The 17,643-nt window shown below is 41.6% G+C and overlaps 1 protein-coding gene across 1 annotated transcript; it reads right to left on the reverse strand.

Annotated features, from left to right (window-relative positions):
* Window positions 1-5,894: 5,894 nt before the first annotated feature.
* LOC113033913 (beta-1,3-galactosyl-O-glycosyl-glycoprotein beta-1,6-N-acetylglucosaminyltransferase-like) lies at window positions 5,895-16,143 on the reverse strand. The gene is made up of 5 exons (XM_026188098.1): window positions 16,065-16,143; window positions 7,660-8,136; window positions 7,463-7,556; window positions 6,953-7,357; window positions 5,895-6,833 (listed from the first exon to the last, which is right to left on the reverse strand). The coding sequence occupies exons 2-5, from the start codon at window positions 7,965-7,967 to the stop codon at window positions 6,348-6,350; spliced, it is 1,293 nt and encodes a 430-aa protein (XP_026043883.1). The 5' UTR covers window positions 7,968-8,136; window positions 16,065-16,143; the 3' UTR covers window positions 5,895-6,347.
* Window positions 16,144-17,643: the final 1,500 nt, after the last annotated feature.

The raw sequence follows: 17,643 nt of genomic DNA on the forward strand, positions 1-17,643 counted from the left end.
CCGGGCAGGGTAAACTGTTCCCTCGGTTTCCTTTTCATAAGGGTCTTATGAATCGCTCTTTGTCTGGTCCCTCACCCAGGGCCAATTTTCCACTTTCCCTCAAGTAATTAATGCTTGTCACATCAAAGTATTTTATTTACATCAGATTACTTTAAAAAATCATGTTTGATGTATTAATATTAATCTATTATCATAATATCAATGTATTGCATAATGTCAATATATTTTAATATTTAACACCAACTTATTTTTATTTGCCAGTGGTACGCAATGATATTATGTAATGTAAACACATTGCAATTACAATTATGTTCTTGCAAGACAAATTATGGCTTTAAATCCTACTTAATTTTTTCAATTGAAATATTAACTGATCATTATTGACAAAAAAGGCAAAGACTGAGTGCTACTGAACAATACACCTTTATTAAACTGTAACAGCAGTGAAAGCAGCAATTCTGCCATGAACAAGTCCAAAATCGCATCCATATAAACTTGTTAACACATTTTTAAAGATAGCCTGCAGAAATAACTAAAAGAAAAAGTTAGTTTGAGAATATATTTGCAAATGTTTCACAAAAAACTGACCTTAGCAGCAAATAAAAGAAAGTGCTTATAGATGATCCTGTCATCTCTTACATATAACATTTGTATTAATTACACAATTGAAAATGTAAACTAAATTAAGACTACCTGAAAAAAAGCAACACGCTTTTATGAATAAACAGATTTACACAAATATAACTTGTGTGTTATTTGACAACAGTTTCAGCTTCTGTACAAGTATTTACCTGTACAAGATTTCAACTAAGTTGAGCCTTAAATGACATTGTTACACAACTAATACCAAACACCTACATGAATTTTAATCTTCATTTTAAACATGTAAGCAGGACATTAAGGTTGATTTAGAACATATTGCTAAAAATCGTCAGTAAAAATTTCTTACAACACGATACCAAAAGGAAAAATCATCCTGCATTGCAGTCACATGAGGGGAAAGCAATAAAAACATAAGCAGTATAACGTTACTGAACACAAAATGAAAAACTGCAAAGAATTGCAGAAGTGCAGTCTTTGACTTCTCAATGAAACAGATGGGTTTTTTAAAGCAAGAACCTTAGAGAGTTTAGCTCCATCCAGTTCCATGAAAACCTTCTGGAAAACATCAAAGTTGTAGCGAAGGTCCGCAGGGTAGGCAAGGTTTAATGCATACATGAGTCCAAATAGCATTATCACAGCAAATGCTACATTATCCAAATTCTTCGCCACCCTGATGCCTGAAAGGACAACTCTTGTTTATCTGCTGAAGCTTGCTCTTTAAGAAGATAAATTCAAACAGTGGTGTCTTCAACAATCTCACTGATGGCACGTTCTTCCATGCCCTGTAAAAAAGAAGCCATGTTAGTCATTTCATGCCAAGTAAGTAATATGACACTGTGGAAAGTCCGAAAAAAGAGGAAAAAAAAGACAAGTACATACCACATACTCCTGGATAAGCCAGCGTCTTCACCCATGTAGATACACACTCAGCATCAACATCTTCACACTGAAATGAAATGTATGTAATTAGCATCTTCATTCAGCCCTTGTCCTTCATTTAAGTTTTACTAGTGTACTTTACATAAATGTTTTTAAAGTAAAGGCACACAAATTAATAATAGGTTTACTGGCAATTAATAATAAGTTGACAAAGTGAAGGTTAAAAAAACAAGCAGATGTAAAAATACAAAATGAGAGAATTTATCATGGGAAAACATTTGAAATCCAAAGAGGATCATGTTAAGTGAATGTTGAGGCTTTATCACTTACATTATCCATTTATGCCACAATTATTTTCAGTATTAGTCCAAGCTCTCATCTTCTGTTGACCAACTTCACCAGGTTGTCCAAGTGGAGAGCCAGCTGAGCCACGAACTTTGTCTGAGGGGGGATGGTGGCAATTCTCTTAAACTCAGCGTTGATCTGAAAACATGAGCACAGAGGAATGAGCTTCAAAGGTTTAATACCTGGAAGAAGGCTGCAATCACTCATGCTGAAGAAATGGGCTGTCAAATAACAACTGTGCCTTAACCATTTTAGGCTAATACCACAAGAACACCGTGTATGAGGCAAACCTTACCTCATGGAAATCAATTAGAGCAGGCCATCTTGCCATGAAAGCCTCCACCATTGGTGCATCACGAACAACTTCATGTCTTCTGTATGAAAAAGTCTTTTCCATCTTGAGTTTCACCAACTCTGTTACTCTTTTTTTATGTCCATGTGGTGGGCTTTGACATGTCAATAGCTTTAAGAGTCCCTTTGTCTGCTACTTCTGAAACTGAGGTGAGGTTAGGAAACTCATTCCCAAGCAAGAAATCCATAAACTGAAGTCTGAAACTGCCCTGAAGACAACACTGTCTCTTGACTTCAACGATGAGATCCTCAGTTGATTCAGGCGCTCCATTAGAGAGCGAGCCTTCGACAGGTTCCGTCAGCCAAAACAGTCTTTAGGACCATAGGACTCCCCATAGGACTCTGTAGGAAAAAAAGAATTAAATATCAGACATTCAGAAAGAATCATTTCAGTTTAGTTTTCATAAAGCTATCCATACCCAATACTCAAAGTTATAAAGATCAGACATAAAAAAAAGAAGAATTTATTTAATAAAATACATGCTACTGAAGCTATTACACTTATATGAACACCTTTTAATTCTATATGCCTTTTTAAAGTTACAATGTGGACTGATCCAATCTCATAGCCAACCAATGGATAAGTATCAAGGAGTTCACAGAGTGTATATTCTTGTGGATACTGGGCTGAGCTCAAAAGCTGTGCCGTGCTCTCTGTACCAGCCACCAAGCTCTCTGACAATGTAGAATATGCTGTGGTACAATGCAGATATGGTTTTTCAGTATTCTGGCAATCCACCTGCTGCCCTTTGGGCCAGTACCATTCCATTTCTATAAGTTATGCCCTTTAATGTCACACACTGTGCAAGGTTGACCTCTAGAATGTCAGGGAATATGTACCTAATAATAATAAGCTATCTCCTCTTTAAGCAAATCTACTAGAGAGGCAGATACAGCTGAGACCTCTAATTCAGACTTGCCAAGAGATGGGGAGTTTAGATGGTAAGCTATCATCATCTGATGTTTTGACTTCTGTAATCATAAAGGTAAAAATTCCACCATCACAAAAAACATTCATTTTAATTGAAAAAAGATATTCCAGTCCAGAAGAGCATCAATGGTTTCTTTAAAGTACCAATCTTTCTCTCATTTATACATAATGTTTTGAGAAGCAGCTCACATATGTTCTACACAAAGTAGAAAAAAAGCGGGGGAAAGGGTCCTAATTTTTGTTAGGACAATGTTGGAAAATTCACAATACATCACTTAATAAGACATACTCTGTTGAACAAACTTATCTCCTTGTAGATATCTGCTGTATTATTTGGGCATGACCGATAGAATAGTCAAGTGACACTACACCTAAAACAATGACTAAATGGAAAAATGATTTGGCATTTATGGGCACAGGTTCTTAAACCCACGTCTAAGGTGGCAGGATCCTTATTATAACTTGAGTGTGTGTCCTCAGCAAGAATTAAGGTATGGCACTGTGCTCCCAGCTTCTTAAACTCTGACGGTTACAGCCAGACTAATTACCCACTGTAGCCATAGCTAGCACGAGTAACACAAACACTATTGCGCTCTCTCAGTGACGTTTTAACTTGCTAAGCCATCAAAAACGTCAGTGCTCTCTGTCACATGCATAAATTCCATATCTGACCGACAACAGCTGCTTTCTCCCGACTATGTGCAATTTGTTACTATTTTTCAGCTTTAGCCACAAAGCTAATACCAACTTTAGCTAGCACTGTAAAAACAACATGTAGATGCATTACAGACTACTTTTTATATAGCATGCATGCACTACAACAATTCTGTGAAAACGTACCGAACTAAAACAAATGTATTTAAATTACTTACCTTCTCAGTATGCCTGACTCGGTGCCAAAGGTTGCATGTGGTTAAACAGTCTTCCAGAATCTGGCGGTCAATTGCGCTCTCCTTAAATTATGTTGTTGTCTTATTGGATAAGACTCTAGGTCTTATTATCCAATCATATTTAGTTGTTGTCTTTGAATATATTGCATCATTTCCGGTTGTGGTCAAACATGATTACAATGGTTTTAGTATTCTAATTTAGTCACTTTAAATCAATGCAAGAAAAATGAGTAGTCTCAGTATTGTTTATAATCAAGTAAATAGTACTTTATTTAATCATGTAAATAAGAGAAACATGAAAGGCTTGTGTAGCATTAACTAAATTCATTTGTGCAAATTCAAAAGCCTCCCAATTCCCATTTTTTCAGTGCAGGAGCATTTCTCCCTGGAATGTTCTACCACCCCCTCTTTTCAGAAGTTTCTTATTGTTAAAAGGAAATGTTTTCTTCCCACTGTTTTTATCTATGTGAGCCACATGGCTTACAATTTTTAATCAGATTCATCACAGGGTTATTGTGGATTAATTTTGATTAATCAGGATTAAATATCATTCATTTTTATTCTATATTAATCGCATTTTATTTTGCATGAGCAAACAGAAAATGGGAGAATATACGCACTTAACATTTTTATTGAACATCTTGAACATTCATGTTAACAAAAGACTCTGTAAACATTTATGCTCTGCGCATTTATATGGACAGAACCCAGAGTGTCAGATAAAGTGACCAGCTGTTCGTGTCTTGGGCTCAACCACACATGGGAAAGCCTGTGTCTAAACAGCGCCTCTCCCATTGGATAGTAGGAACAATTGCCCTGCCTATAGTAGCAGGGGCCTTCAGCCTCCTGCTGGCTTGCGTGCGCATTCCACTAGAAGTCTGGCGACCTCATGGGCTCTCTTTAGGGGAGTTTCTATTCAGGAGGTGTGTGCAGCTGCATGCTGGGCCTCACCTCACACATTTGCTAGGTTTTACAGGTTAGATGTAACAGCACCTAACCTAGCGCATTCAGTCCTCAGTGCAGGTTCTTCCCAGGTGGGAGCTTCTCCCCTGTGAAGTGATGTTGGGGACAGTTGTCTTCCTAACAGGCATGTCTGGCAATCCGGGAGTCAGTATTTCTCCGATAGTGAGACACAAAACAAATGCTATGAAAGTGAACTTAACCCTTTAAGACCTACCACAGAACCAAGTCCACCAGAGCTTAAATTATATTTTTACATGCTGTAGTGCCATTTTTGGGAGCATTTCAAGTTGATATACATCAATACAACCATTATAGCCCAAATTTTAATAATATGTCTGCATTAAGTGCATAGTAATTACATAAATTGCAAAAAAGTGCAATAAACTACAAAAACAATTTAAAATCGTTTTTGTTTTTTTAACATATATTTCTAGTTAGAGAAATTTAAGAGGCTTATCCCTCAAAACTGTAAATACAAAAAAGTTGCACAAAATAGTTTCCCACCACAGGAAATTTATTTTAAGTGTCTTCATAGTTTTTATTTTTGAAATACACCAATTTTTATATACTGCAGGAAAAACGAAAATAAACATTATAATGCAAATTTGCAAAAAAAACCAGCATGTGGATCAAAACAAACTATTTCCAGCAGTGCAATATGAGTACTAAGCATCCCAGAAACAACACAGAAAGTCATAAACTCAAACATAACTTTTAAAAACACCAGTATAAACTTATGATTTGAATTTCAAACACATAGGCTTTTGCAGGGTGAGGTCTATAAATACTCTATAGGCTCTTCTTGTTCGTGTGTTTCTTTTATTTATGTATTTCTATTAGTGCTATTTCTGCTATTACAGTGTATGTGTAATATGACAATGTTTAAAATGCAGGAGAGAAAAAAAAGAAGGAAAAGAAATGAACAGGGGAGAAAATAGACAAAAATATAAAAGGATAGACCACAAATAGAAAAGTGTGATGGATTGTCAACTGCTGCACATGTAAGGAAAAAAAACATACAGCACCTGAAACAGGAAAAAAAAAAGTGAAAAAGGATAGATACACAAATCAACAAATCCTGTTATGTGTAAGTGTTTTTGTATGTATCTTTGTAACAAAATGTACTTGATAATGTGGGTGGGAAATCACAATAACAATCCCCAGCAGCCGACGGAGATAGGGGCAGCCAACCCCATTTATCCTCAACTCAGGAAAGCACTGACACCACATTTAAAGCAACAGATATAAAGAAACTGTTGTACATTCCTAAAATCTCCTCAACACCTATAACACATCTTTGACAATCATGACCCAACACTACCGAAGAATCTGTTTATAGTTTATCTTTTAGTATTGTCTTTCATAATAATTAATAAACACTTCACCTAAACTAACTCAGTCAGTGCCTTGTATCTCAGATATTTCTCCAAGCAGTAGATAGCAATGAGATCTCTGTCTGCATCAAACTTATTGGCAAAAAGGTGATGCTGTTCAGTCAACCACTGCAGGTCTCCAGCACCATACACACATATTGATCTGACATGGTGGCCTTTACATTCTGGGTATACTGCTTGCAGAGAACCCTCTGACCCCTCGTGCCACTGCCACTTCACCATCCGTGCAATTGCATTCATGTCTGTCATGTCAAATTTACTGTTGGGCCATGTTGAACCAGGAACACCAGGCATTCGTTGTATTGTTGCCCACAGAAACTCATCAGGACTGTAGGTGTCTTTGGCCCACTCAATGAGGGCCTGTATTCGCTTGTCTTCCAACACACTGCGAATGTAACCTCGGTTGACCACAATGTAGGCATTTCCTGATAGTATAGGGAGATTGAAGGGAGTTGGATCCTTTGTTTTTCCTATTGGCTGGGACAATTGAAAGGTTAACATGATGGGGAGTCAGTCTGAGTTGAAGGTTTTTAGAATAGCAAAGAGAATTGATAATAGCTACATCATACATTATAAAAAATATCCAAAAGAAGTACCTGCATTTTTCCATCAACTACTTGGTAAACATTCATCACCCTCTTCTTCTTTCCTTGAGACATTTCTTCCGACTCCAAACTGTTACCTCCTTTTAGTGAACGCAAAGCTTGCACAATTTCCAAATTAGTTTTTAGAGGGAAATCCTGACCACAGAGGTTGATGAAGTATTTCCATGTTGTACTGGTGTTATAGAGATCAGCCATGCAGTTAAGATCAGCCTGTACACGTGTCCATCCAGCGTAGACCACATCCACAGTCTTGCTGACCATGAACACATTTGGGAAACAGGAAGTAATGGCATTGATGGCAATAAAGACTGAGGCCGGTGCTTTTTTGTCCACATGGACGCAATAAATATTTTGAGGTGCGTAGATAGCTCGCAGTAGTCGTTCAAAGCTATGAACCTATGAATAAAAAGAATTTAATTGAATGTATCAATTAGTAATTTAAAATTTTTTTACACCTGCTGCTGAGCTTTTCAGTAAACTTTGAATATAGAAAATACATACCTTGTGATGGACAACCATAGAGTAAGCTAGTGGAAAGTCCTCTTCTTCCTTGCTTAATGGGAAAGTTATATATTTCCTCCTCATCTTGAATTCACTGTAAATTCAAAATTTTGAAGACGCAATGTTGCTTTTAAATTCCATATATTTAAATCGTTACTAAGAGGTAATTAGTGAAACCTGTGATTTAAAGCACAAACCTGCAGTCTTTCGTTGCATTGATATAATACTCATCAGGAATCTGAGTACTCTTCTGAAAGTCTTTGGTGATGGTCAGTAATTTGGCTTGCTGTATTTCATCCTTCTCTCCCTGCAGGATTGCTGAGCAGTTGCAAACTTTCTCTGGGCTCTCATCTTCATCGGTATAAACTAGCCATTGATACTTGAGGATGTAGGCAGCACTTCTGCCTGTTTTCAATTGACTAAGTAGGATAAACATCCACAGTGATCCCAGTACAGCAATGAACTGCAATAATTGTAGCCGCCAGCCTCGTTTTGGAAACCACATTATTTACAGTAATCAAATCTCGAATATAATAAAATTAAAGTGTGTGAGAGCTGCTAAAATGTCTGACAGACACTTCTGGTGCCATAAAATAATAATGAACAATATTTAATAATGCATAGATAAGTTTACTTTCACGAAGGTATGCTGGTTAGTCTGTCCATCACTGCACCTGGAACGATGAGAGAACATGAGTTAGTAGGAAAGAAATATATGTTTTGTTTTGGAGGAAAGAAGGCTCAGGGTTTAAGTAGTCATCATCATGGGCTCATCCGATTAGAATGAGAATAAGCAGTCATCAATCATTTGCAGGTTTTGTCGTTTTATTGAATAATGGGTAAAGGAAAGACACACATGGACTGCTATCTCTCAGCTGCCGCCCCATGTGGGAGTGAGGAAAGAGTGAGCTGCAGGTGAGTGCAGTCCTTAAGGCCAAGCACCAGACCCAATCAAAGGTGAGGAAAGAAACAAGGTGCATCTGGTGAAGTGAATGTGCTGAAAGGTGAGCCTTTACAACATGTTTGTTTTGGGGTTTTTTGTTGCTTTTTTAAAATGCACCTGTAATTTTTATATTTTTGGCCATTTTAAAACATTTTAAAGTAGTAACAAGAGTAAGAAATTAGCAATCACTAACTTTTTTTTAGCTGTAGTATCCCTATCAAATTCAAACCAACATAAAGCGATAAGAAAATCTAAATATGTTAAAGAGCACCTCTAACACTTTCTGCAAGGTCGATATTTTTTTTTGTTTGATCTGAAATCCCTTCTGCAAACTCTGCCTTCTAAAATTTTAAGAACTTTAGAAAATAATAATGACATGTTGAAATATCAGGCAACACCATATATGTGAGAATCTCTGTAGTTTTAACACCATAAAACTCTCTAGACTTATTTGTTCTATCAATCAATCAATCAATCAATCAATCAATCAATCAATCAATCAATCAATCAGTCTTTATTTATAAAGCACTTTTCATACAAAAAATGTAGCACAAAGTGCTTTACATAGTTAAAAGCAGCCCACCCCACCCTCCAACTCACTCCCCACACTCTGTGTCGTATGTGAGTGTGCTCAGTTTACGTTTCCCCTGTCTCGTCAGCTGTGATTTCTCCCAGGTGTGTTCCTCTCCTGTCTCTTATCCCTTGATTACTGCCATCTGTGTATTTAAGCCCTGTGTTTCTCTGTGTCAGTGTCACGTCGTACCCTCAGATTATGCCTGTGTGTTTCTGTTCTCCATATTCCGTGTTCACTTCAGGTTTTGTTTTTGTACCAGCAATAAAGCTGAGGTTTTGAGTTTCACGTTTGTGTCTGAGTCCTGCGTTTGGATCCTCCTCTCCGCCTGCCCGCACACAGAGCCCTGACAAATTGTCCCTCTGGCTCTTTCATTTTTGTTAGCCACCGTAGACTGCTATGGTCTGTGCGCACTTTGAAAGGCCGTCCAAGGAGATACTGGCGAAAGTGGGACGTGAAATCCACGACGGCTAGTAGTTCACGTCGTGTGGTGCAGTAGTTTTGTTCAGTTCTTGATAGCTTACGACTGCCATATGCCAGCACACGTTCCACGCCCTGTTGCATCTGTGACAGCACCGCGCCGATGCCAGTGTCGCTGGCATCAGTGTCTAGTGTCATTTCTCCATGGTCAAGTGGATAGCCAAGAACAGGGGCAGAGGTGAGTCGACACTTCAGCTTGTCGAAAGCTGCTTGGTGCTCAGCATGCCACTGAAAATGTGCATTCTTCTTGGTCAGGTTGTGCAGGGGTTCGGCTATAGAGGCAAAATCTTTCACAAACCGGCGGTAATATGAGGCCAGGCCGATGAAGCGTCTGACCTCCTGGATGGACGTAGGTGTGGGCCACGTCTGAACTTTTTGAACTTTGCTGGGGTCGGCAGCCACACCATGCTCGGATACCACATGGCCAAGATAAGCAACTTCGCGGCGAAAGAGGCAGCATTTGGCAGGTTTCAAGTTAGCTTGTTGAAGTCTATAGAATACCTGGCCAAGCCGTTGCAGCATCCCCGACACGTCCTTAGCCAGCACGATGATGTCGTCCAAGTAGACCAGGCAGGTCTCCCACTGCATGCCAGCCAGGACACGGTCCATCAGCCGCTGGAACGTTGCCGGGACATTGCATAGTCCAAATGGCATGACGTTCCACTCAAAGAGGCCTGTCCTAGTGCAAAAAGCAGCGGCCCTGCGTGCTCTAGGCGTCAGCTCAACCTGCCAGTAGCCTGATGCGAGGTCTAATGTGCTGAACCATCTGGCAGTTGAGAGTGTGTCCAGCGTGTCCTGGATGCGGGGCAGCGGGTAGGCGTCTGTTATGGTGCGGTCGTTGAGAGCCCTGTAGTCAATGTAGAGACGGTATGTCCCATCTTTCTTACGCACCATAACGATGGGCGAGGCCCAGCTGCTGCAGCTGCGTTGGGCGAGACCGCTCTGTAGACTGTCGTAGATCTGCTGATCAGCATTTTGCTGCTTTTCCCCTGCCATTCTTCGCGGATTTTGTTTGACTGGGGCACCAGGACGGGTTATGATGTCATGCTGCACAAGGCTGGTTCGGCCCAGGTCAGCAGGCCCTGTAGAAAACACATGTCCATAAGTGCAAAGCAAGCGTTTCAGTTGGAGCTGTTCATAGTCATTGAGGTCTGTGGAGCTCTGGGCATAGAGCTCCTGCAGGTGCAGAGGAACCACAGGAGGGCTGGTCAGAGAGTCTGCAGCTGGGGAGACCATGGAGGGTTCCACGGCCTCAGCTGGCTGGAGGAGCCCGGCAATGGATCCCGCCTTAATTGTTACAGCTTTAGAAGGCTGTGCGTTGACTAGGACTCTGGCGATAAGTACTTTGTGCTTCTCAACAAAACCTTTGGTGGCACTAAGCATCATGTCACCTCGAGCTGCTGCACCAGGATGCACATTGCTCTTGCCCCCGGTTCCACCACCACAGTTCTAGCTATTCTCACTGCGTGTGACTTTGTACTGGCTTCGGTTTGGTAGTAGAGTACCTCTTCACCGAAAAGGATGATGCGGCGTTTGCCAAAATCAAGACGTGCTTCAGCTTGAGTGAGGAAGGGATGCCCAAGCAGCACCTCATTTCCTGCTATATCTGCCACCAAGAAATCAACATCCACCTGTCGATTGTTGATATTGACAGGTATCTGGGCTTCACCTAGCACCGGCACGTCCCCAGGTCCCACACCAAGCAAGGTCTCAACAACTGAGGGCTGTAGTGGTGGTCTCACGTCTGGGTGGATGGAGTTGTAGTAGGGCAGCGGCAGCACGCTCCTCCGGGCTCCACTGTCCAAAACAGCACATACCTCCATTTCGTAGAGGCGCATGGGGATACTCATTTCTTGGCTTTGGCACTTAAGGTGGAGTACAGTGGGTTTTGGGCTGTCCCAAGGGCTACTGTTCAGTGTTAAGGCCTTGGTGGTTTTGTGAGGGGAAGGGCACTGCTTTTGGACACGGCCCCAACCTTGACAGTTATGGCAGCGAACCCCACTCCTTTTAAAGTTTCTGTGATTGTTCGGTGTTGTCGAGGGTGTGTGTGGGGCAAAACGATTCGGTGAGGGGCTAGCTGCAGGTGCATGCGCAGCAACAGTCTCATCTTTGTCTTTTTCTCTGACGACGGCAGCTCGGGGCCGGCGTTCAGCTGCATTACGGGCTCCTTGCTGCATGGCACTGGTTACATAAGATGCAGCCCTTTTAGTGGTTTCGTGTCGGTGGACTATTTCATATGCACAGGCGAGTGTGGCTGGGTGCCTCTCTAGCAACTTCTGTACTATTTCTGCATCACCCAGCCCATTGGTGAAAACTTCAACAGCTATAGAGTCTTGTTCAATCTCTGCTCTATTACCATATGCAACAGCCACTTTCCCATAAATGTCATCTCTGAAAACATGCAGGGCCTCACCAGGTTTACGCACTTGCTGCCTCAGTTCTACAGCAACAGCAGCTGCATGGTCAGAGGAAGGGCCATATGCAGTTTCCAGTTCGTCCACCAGGCGGCGGTAATCCCATTTGGATGAGCGGGGATTTCTGTGGATAATGGCCCCTGCTGCTCCAACTAGGCAGAATTTAAGCTGAGTTGTCATTGTTTTTTCTGACCAATAGTTGGCTTCAGCGCAGCTCTCAAACCTGTGCAGAAATTCCTTCCACGGTGTGGTGCCGTCATATTGGCCCAGACGTAGAGTGGGGACTCTCTCTCTAGTGTCACCGTCCTCTTCACTGTCAGATGGGGGCTGACGGGGCACACAGCGGGTCTTGCCTAGTTTCGAGCGGGGTTTATGCTGTGCAGTGATTTCCCCATAGCTTATGGCTTCATTAAGGCAACTGGAAGGCATACATTGCATGGGTGTATTTAACATTGCGTTAAACTGAGCCGGTGTGCTGTGTACAAAACTGTCCATGTGAGCGGAGGAAAATGGGTTTGAGTCTGGATAGTGGATTTTCATTTGGGGAGTAGGAGCTGGATAATAGTTCATGCTGCTGCCTGTGTTTCTCTCACGGCCGTAGCTGCGGCATTCAGCATCAACGAAGGGATTCGTGCGGGAAAACTGCGGCCGGGCAGGACCATCGGGCGGCGCGAATACACTCTCTCCATTAGCGTGTGTGTTAGCACAACTTTCGGCACACAGGAATGGGTTCATATGTTCACATTTAGTCACAGCTCTGTCTCTGTTAGCTTCCCTAATGCTCGCGGCACCCTCGGAGACACTGGTCAGCGATATGAACGGGTTGGAGTAATTGGTCTCAAGTCCGTACTTTTCACGAGAATGGCGAGCAGCGGCCATCGCTAGTTAGCTTAGCTACGGCTAATACACTTGTAATTACGGTCACTCGGCTCCTTTGACAACGTGAGAGGGTCCCTTCGTGGTCGCCAGTGTTAACCGTTCCTCGCCGTCAGTCCCCTGACCGTGGTCAGGAGACACGAGGGGAGATGCTTCCTCCAGGGCCGAAGTTTGTCCTCCTTCGGGGTTAACTCCCTTCACTTTTGTGGAGTAGTGAGACAGACAGAAATCAGCCGAGGCACCGGAGAGTACTGAAGAGATGAGGCTTTAATAACAGTACTGCACACTTCGGAAACACACTGCATAGCCTGTAGCCCGTTAGAACGCTGCTCCCGGTCGCCCTCTCTACCCATGACACACTTTCTCACTCTCTTTTCCCTCTTTCGCTCCCCGCGTTTCCTTCACGCGCATGCTCACACACACATCACATACACTCCTTACTGCACCCAGTCACACACAAGACAGCAATTCCCGCAACAATATGGTAAAAGCAGATCTGAGAGATAAGAAGGCCCAAGACCATTAAGACATTTAATCGATCCTGAAACACACGGGGAGCCAATGCAGCGATTCTAAAACCGGTGTAACGTGGGCCCGCCCTCTGGTTTTCGTCAGCACACGAGCTGCCGAGTTTTGCAAAAGTTGTAAAGTTGAAATATTCTTCTTAGGAAGACCAGAGAGCAGGGCATTACAGTAATCAATGCGACTGGTAATAAAAGCATGCATCAGCATCTCTGTGTTGGCCCAAGAGAGAATAGGGCGGACTCTGGCTATATTTTTTAGATGATAAAATCCAATTTTGGTTATATGTTTAATATGTGGGATAAAACCAAGCTCAGAGTCAAAAATAACACCCAGGTTTTTCACTTGTAGCGAAGGACATAGTGAAAATGCCTCTAATTTAGACAAGAGTTTCTCTCTCTGAGCCTCAGGACCGACGATTAAAACTTCAGTTTTGTCCTGGTTAAGCTGTAAAAAGTTTTCTGCCATCCAAGATCTTATATCTAAAATACAGTTAAAAAGGGCATCCATTGGTCTGGTGTCATCAGGAGACACAGAGATGTACAGCTGCATGTCATCAGCGTAACTGTGGAAGTTCACTCCATGCCTCCTGATGACACCACCGAGAGGGAGCATATACAAATTAAAAAGTACAGGGCCTAGAACCGACCCTTGAGGCACACCACATGTCATTTTATGGATCTTAGAGGAGCATGTATCCATACTCACCATAAAAGTTCTGTCAGAGAGATAGGAAGTGAACCAGTTGTGTACAGCACCAGAGAGGCCCACCATGTGTTTCAGTCTGTTTAAAAGAATAGCGTGGTCTACTGTATCAAAGGCTGCGCTTAGATCCAGTAGCACCAGGACTGAGAGCTTTTGGGAGTCCCAGTTACATCTAAGATCATTTAAAACCTTTAGGAGAGCCGTCTCTGTGCTGTGGTTCACCCTAAATCCAGACTGGAATATTTCCAGGATCTGTCTATCATTCAAAAAGTCATTAATCTGAGTAAAAACAAGTTTTTCTAAGATTTTACTTAAAAATGGTAAGTTGGATACAGGTCTGTAGTTATTAAAATCATTACAATCCAAATTGCTCTTCTTCAGAAGGGGTCTCACCACCGCTGTTTTAAAGGCAGCAGGGAAGACACCCAACTGAAGAGAGCAATTCATCATGTATAAAAGCTCAGCCTCGAAAAATCCATAAAGTGTTTTAAAGAGTGAAGAAGGGATTGGATCTAAAAGACATGTGGTGGGTCTCACTGTGGAGAAAACTTTCTGAAGGTTCTCAGCATTAACCAGGACAAAGCTGTCCAGTGTCTCCTCAGGTACAATCGAGCCCTCAGATGTGTTTACAAACATATTGCGATTAGATAAAATATCAGATCTGATGGCGCTGATTTTTCCCCTGAAGTGGTCTGCAAACTGCTCACAGAGTGAGTCTGTGGGGGTTCTTTGGGAGCTGTTAAAATCAGGGTTAAATAAATGATCTATGGTGGAAAAGAGGACCTTGGGATTATTTTTGTTATTACTGATTATTTTGGCGAAGTATGAATTTCTTGAGTTCCTTAATGTATTATTGTACATTTTAAGTTGCTCGCAAAATATTTGATGGTTGATAGTATTTTTATTTTTCCTCCATCTCCTTTCTGCTGCCCTGCAATTTCTTTTGAGTTTTTTGACTTCTTCGTTTCTCCAGGGTGATGCATGTTTTACGTTAATCTTTTTGGTGGTGAGTGGAGCAACGGAGTCAATGCTTTTCTTCAGTTTGCTGTTGAAATGATTAAAAATCAAATCGCAGGGTGCAGGTAAAATCACAGGGGGGCATTCGTCTAAAACCCTGGTAAAATTTGCAGCCACTTCAGAGGTTAGATAGCGCCTCCTCACAGTTCGCACCGAGGTCTCCCGCTGAATAAAACCGGTTTACAACACATCTGCTGTTGTTGTTTAACTACATTCCATTCACTGTTACCTAGCACTCTGTGTACTGTAACCACAAACGGGGCAACTGAAGATTTAGATTCATTAAAAACAAAGGCCAAGTCAGTTTTTCTTTCTAGCCCTTTTAAAGTATTTTTCCTTTTATGGATAAAAGTATTCATTTCCCTTCATTTCCAAGATTTTTTTTAGTATAAGCCTGTTAAATGTCTAAAATCTAATTTATTTTAAATCTCCATCCATCCATTCACTTCCGCTCATCCTTTTCAGGGTCGCTGGAGCCTATCCTAGCTTTCATAAGGCAAGAGGCAGGGTACACCCTGGACAGGTCGCCAGTCTGTCGCAGGGCCAACACACAGGGACAGACAACCATTCGCACTCACATTCACTCACACATTTACACCTAGTGGCAATTTGGATTATCCAATTAACCTATCCCCACAAGCTGCATGTCTTTGGACGGTGGGAGGAAGCCGGAGTACCCGGAGGGAACCCACGCAAACACGGGGAGAACATACAAACTCCACACAGAAAGACCCCGGCCTGATGGTGGAATTGAACTCAGGACCTTCTTGCTGTGAGGCAACAGTGCTAACCACCGTGCCACCGTGCTGCCTTATATTAGATCTGTGAACTAAAATTTAACATTTCTGTGTATTTAATCTGCCACTGCAGCAAAACATAAAAATCTGCAGTTCAGATCAAGGACCAACATAAAACTTTAAATTCAATAGGTTTTTTAAGGTAACATGCACAATAAGACAGCAGGAATTTGTGAAAATGAAGCAAAGGTTCTTTTTTTAAAAGTAAAAATATTCTATGAGGTAATTGAACTACACTACAAACAGGCATAAATCATGAAATGATGTTTGAACTTACCTGGAGTTTTGGCACAATAAATCTATTTTTCTATTATTCAGTTTCTTTCCTTGTGTGCTTTGGCATTCCTTTAAGCTTTCTGACAAATGTAACCTGCAGGACACGTTTCCATCAGTTTAGTAGGTGAGGCATTAACAAACTGAAAACATCCTGTCAGTATTTTTCAGAGTAAAAACATCTTTTCAACTGACACATTTATTTCACACTTGATGATTTGTAGCCCTTACAAGAGTTTGTTAAATAAATATATACCAAACAGATCTTGGTAAGAGCAAATGGAAATATATTTAGGATAGAACAGGCAAGTATATTTCCCTGTAGACCTGACCTTGGGAGTGAAACCCATCTAGCCAGCAGGATAATACTTCTAATAGAAATGAAATGCTTTTATTCTGAAAGATAAGTTGATCTTCCGGATAGTTCTCCTCTCTGCACATAATGCCACTGTTTCCACAGAGCAAACGGACCCGAAAACAGTGTAAAAGAATCACATGACTCTAAACTATTTCTATTATAAATATGGAGGGCATTTCATATATTATGTGGGCATACTGATGCCGCTCCTGATCCTTTTTTTTCTGACCTGGTGAAAAACAGATGACTCGAGACAGACTTCTTCAATTCAATCAACTTCTTTATTTCAACCCCTACGCAGGAGGGAATCAGGTCAGCATAAAGCCTCTTGCAGATTCGAAGGGCAGTCCTTCGAACTGTTACATTTATATTATTCCAAAGTTCCTTATTTACCTCCCACCTTTCCTGTTATTCTGATATCACCTTCGTCTATACGTCAAACACAGTTTCGCTCAAAACAATTTCTTCCTCATTTATTGTCTTCTATCTTTCCTTTTAAGGTATTGTATTTAAGGTATCTTTAACCCTGTCATGGTCCTGGGTCGGTGACCCAGCGCTTTTAGTTGATTATCATTTTCTAGTTTATTATGATGATGATTATTATTATTGTTTGAGTTCTATGTGTTATATTCGGTCTGCCTTTGAGTCTGCGTCTGTGTCTCTGTCTGTCTATGGTGTCACCCCGTCTGTTTGTGAAGCTGTCTGTTTAGATCTGTGTCTTGTTTGGTTCCCCGTGTCTGAGTTTCCTGTTTTATTGTGAAGGTCTCTGCCTGATGTGAGTGTGTTCTGTTTACATTTCCCCTGTCCCGTCAGCTCTGATTTCTCCCGGCTGTGTTGCCCTCCTGTCTCTCATCCCCTGATTACTGGTGTGTGTATTTAAGCCCTGTGTGTTCTCCTGCCTGTTGCTGGTTTGTCTGTGTTCCTCCGTGTCAGTCTGTGTTCCTCCGTGTCAGTCTGTGTTCCTCGTGTCCTGCTCGTCATCTGCCTCTCTGCCTCTCATCCCTTTGTCATATGCTCCCAGATCTGTTATTTTAGTTCTCCCAGTTTAGGTGTCTTCAGTTATTTGTCTTGCCCCACTGCTTGTTTGCCACTACACCTTGTAAATAAACTTCACTAGCATTTTCATCCACTGCTTGCATCTTGGGTCCTCCTTCCTCCACACCACACGGCTCGCCTTCCCAGCCGTGACACTACGAACTGGCCACTATGGACCCAGCAGCATTCA

Source organism: Astatotilapia calliptera, chromosome 12 (assembly GCF_900246225.1).
Source record: "Astatotilapia calliptera chromosome 12, fAstCal1.2, whole genome shotgun sequence".
In the NCBI taxonomy this organism is placed as follows: domain Eukaryota; kingdom Metazoa; phylum Chordata; class Actinopteri; order Cichliformes; family Cichlidae; genus Astatotilapia; species Astatotilapia calliptera.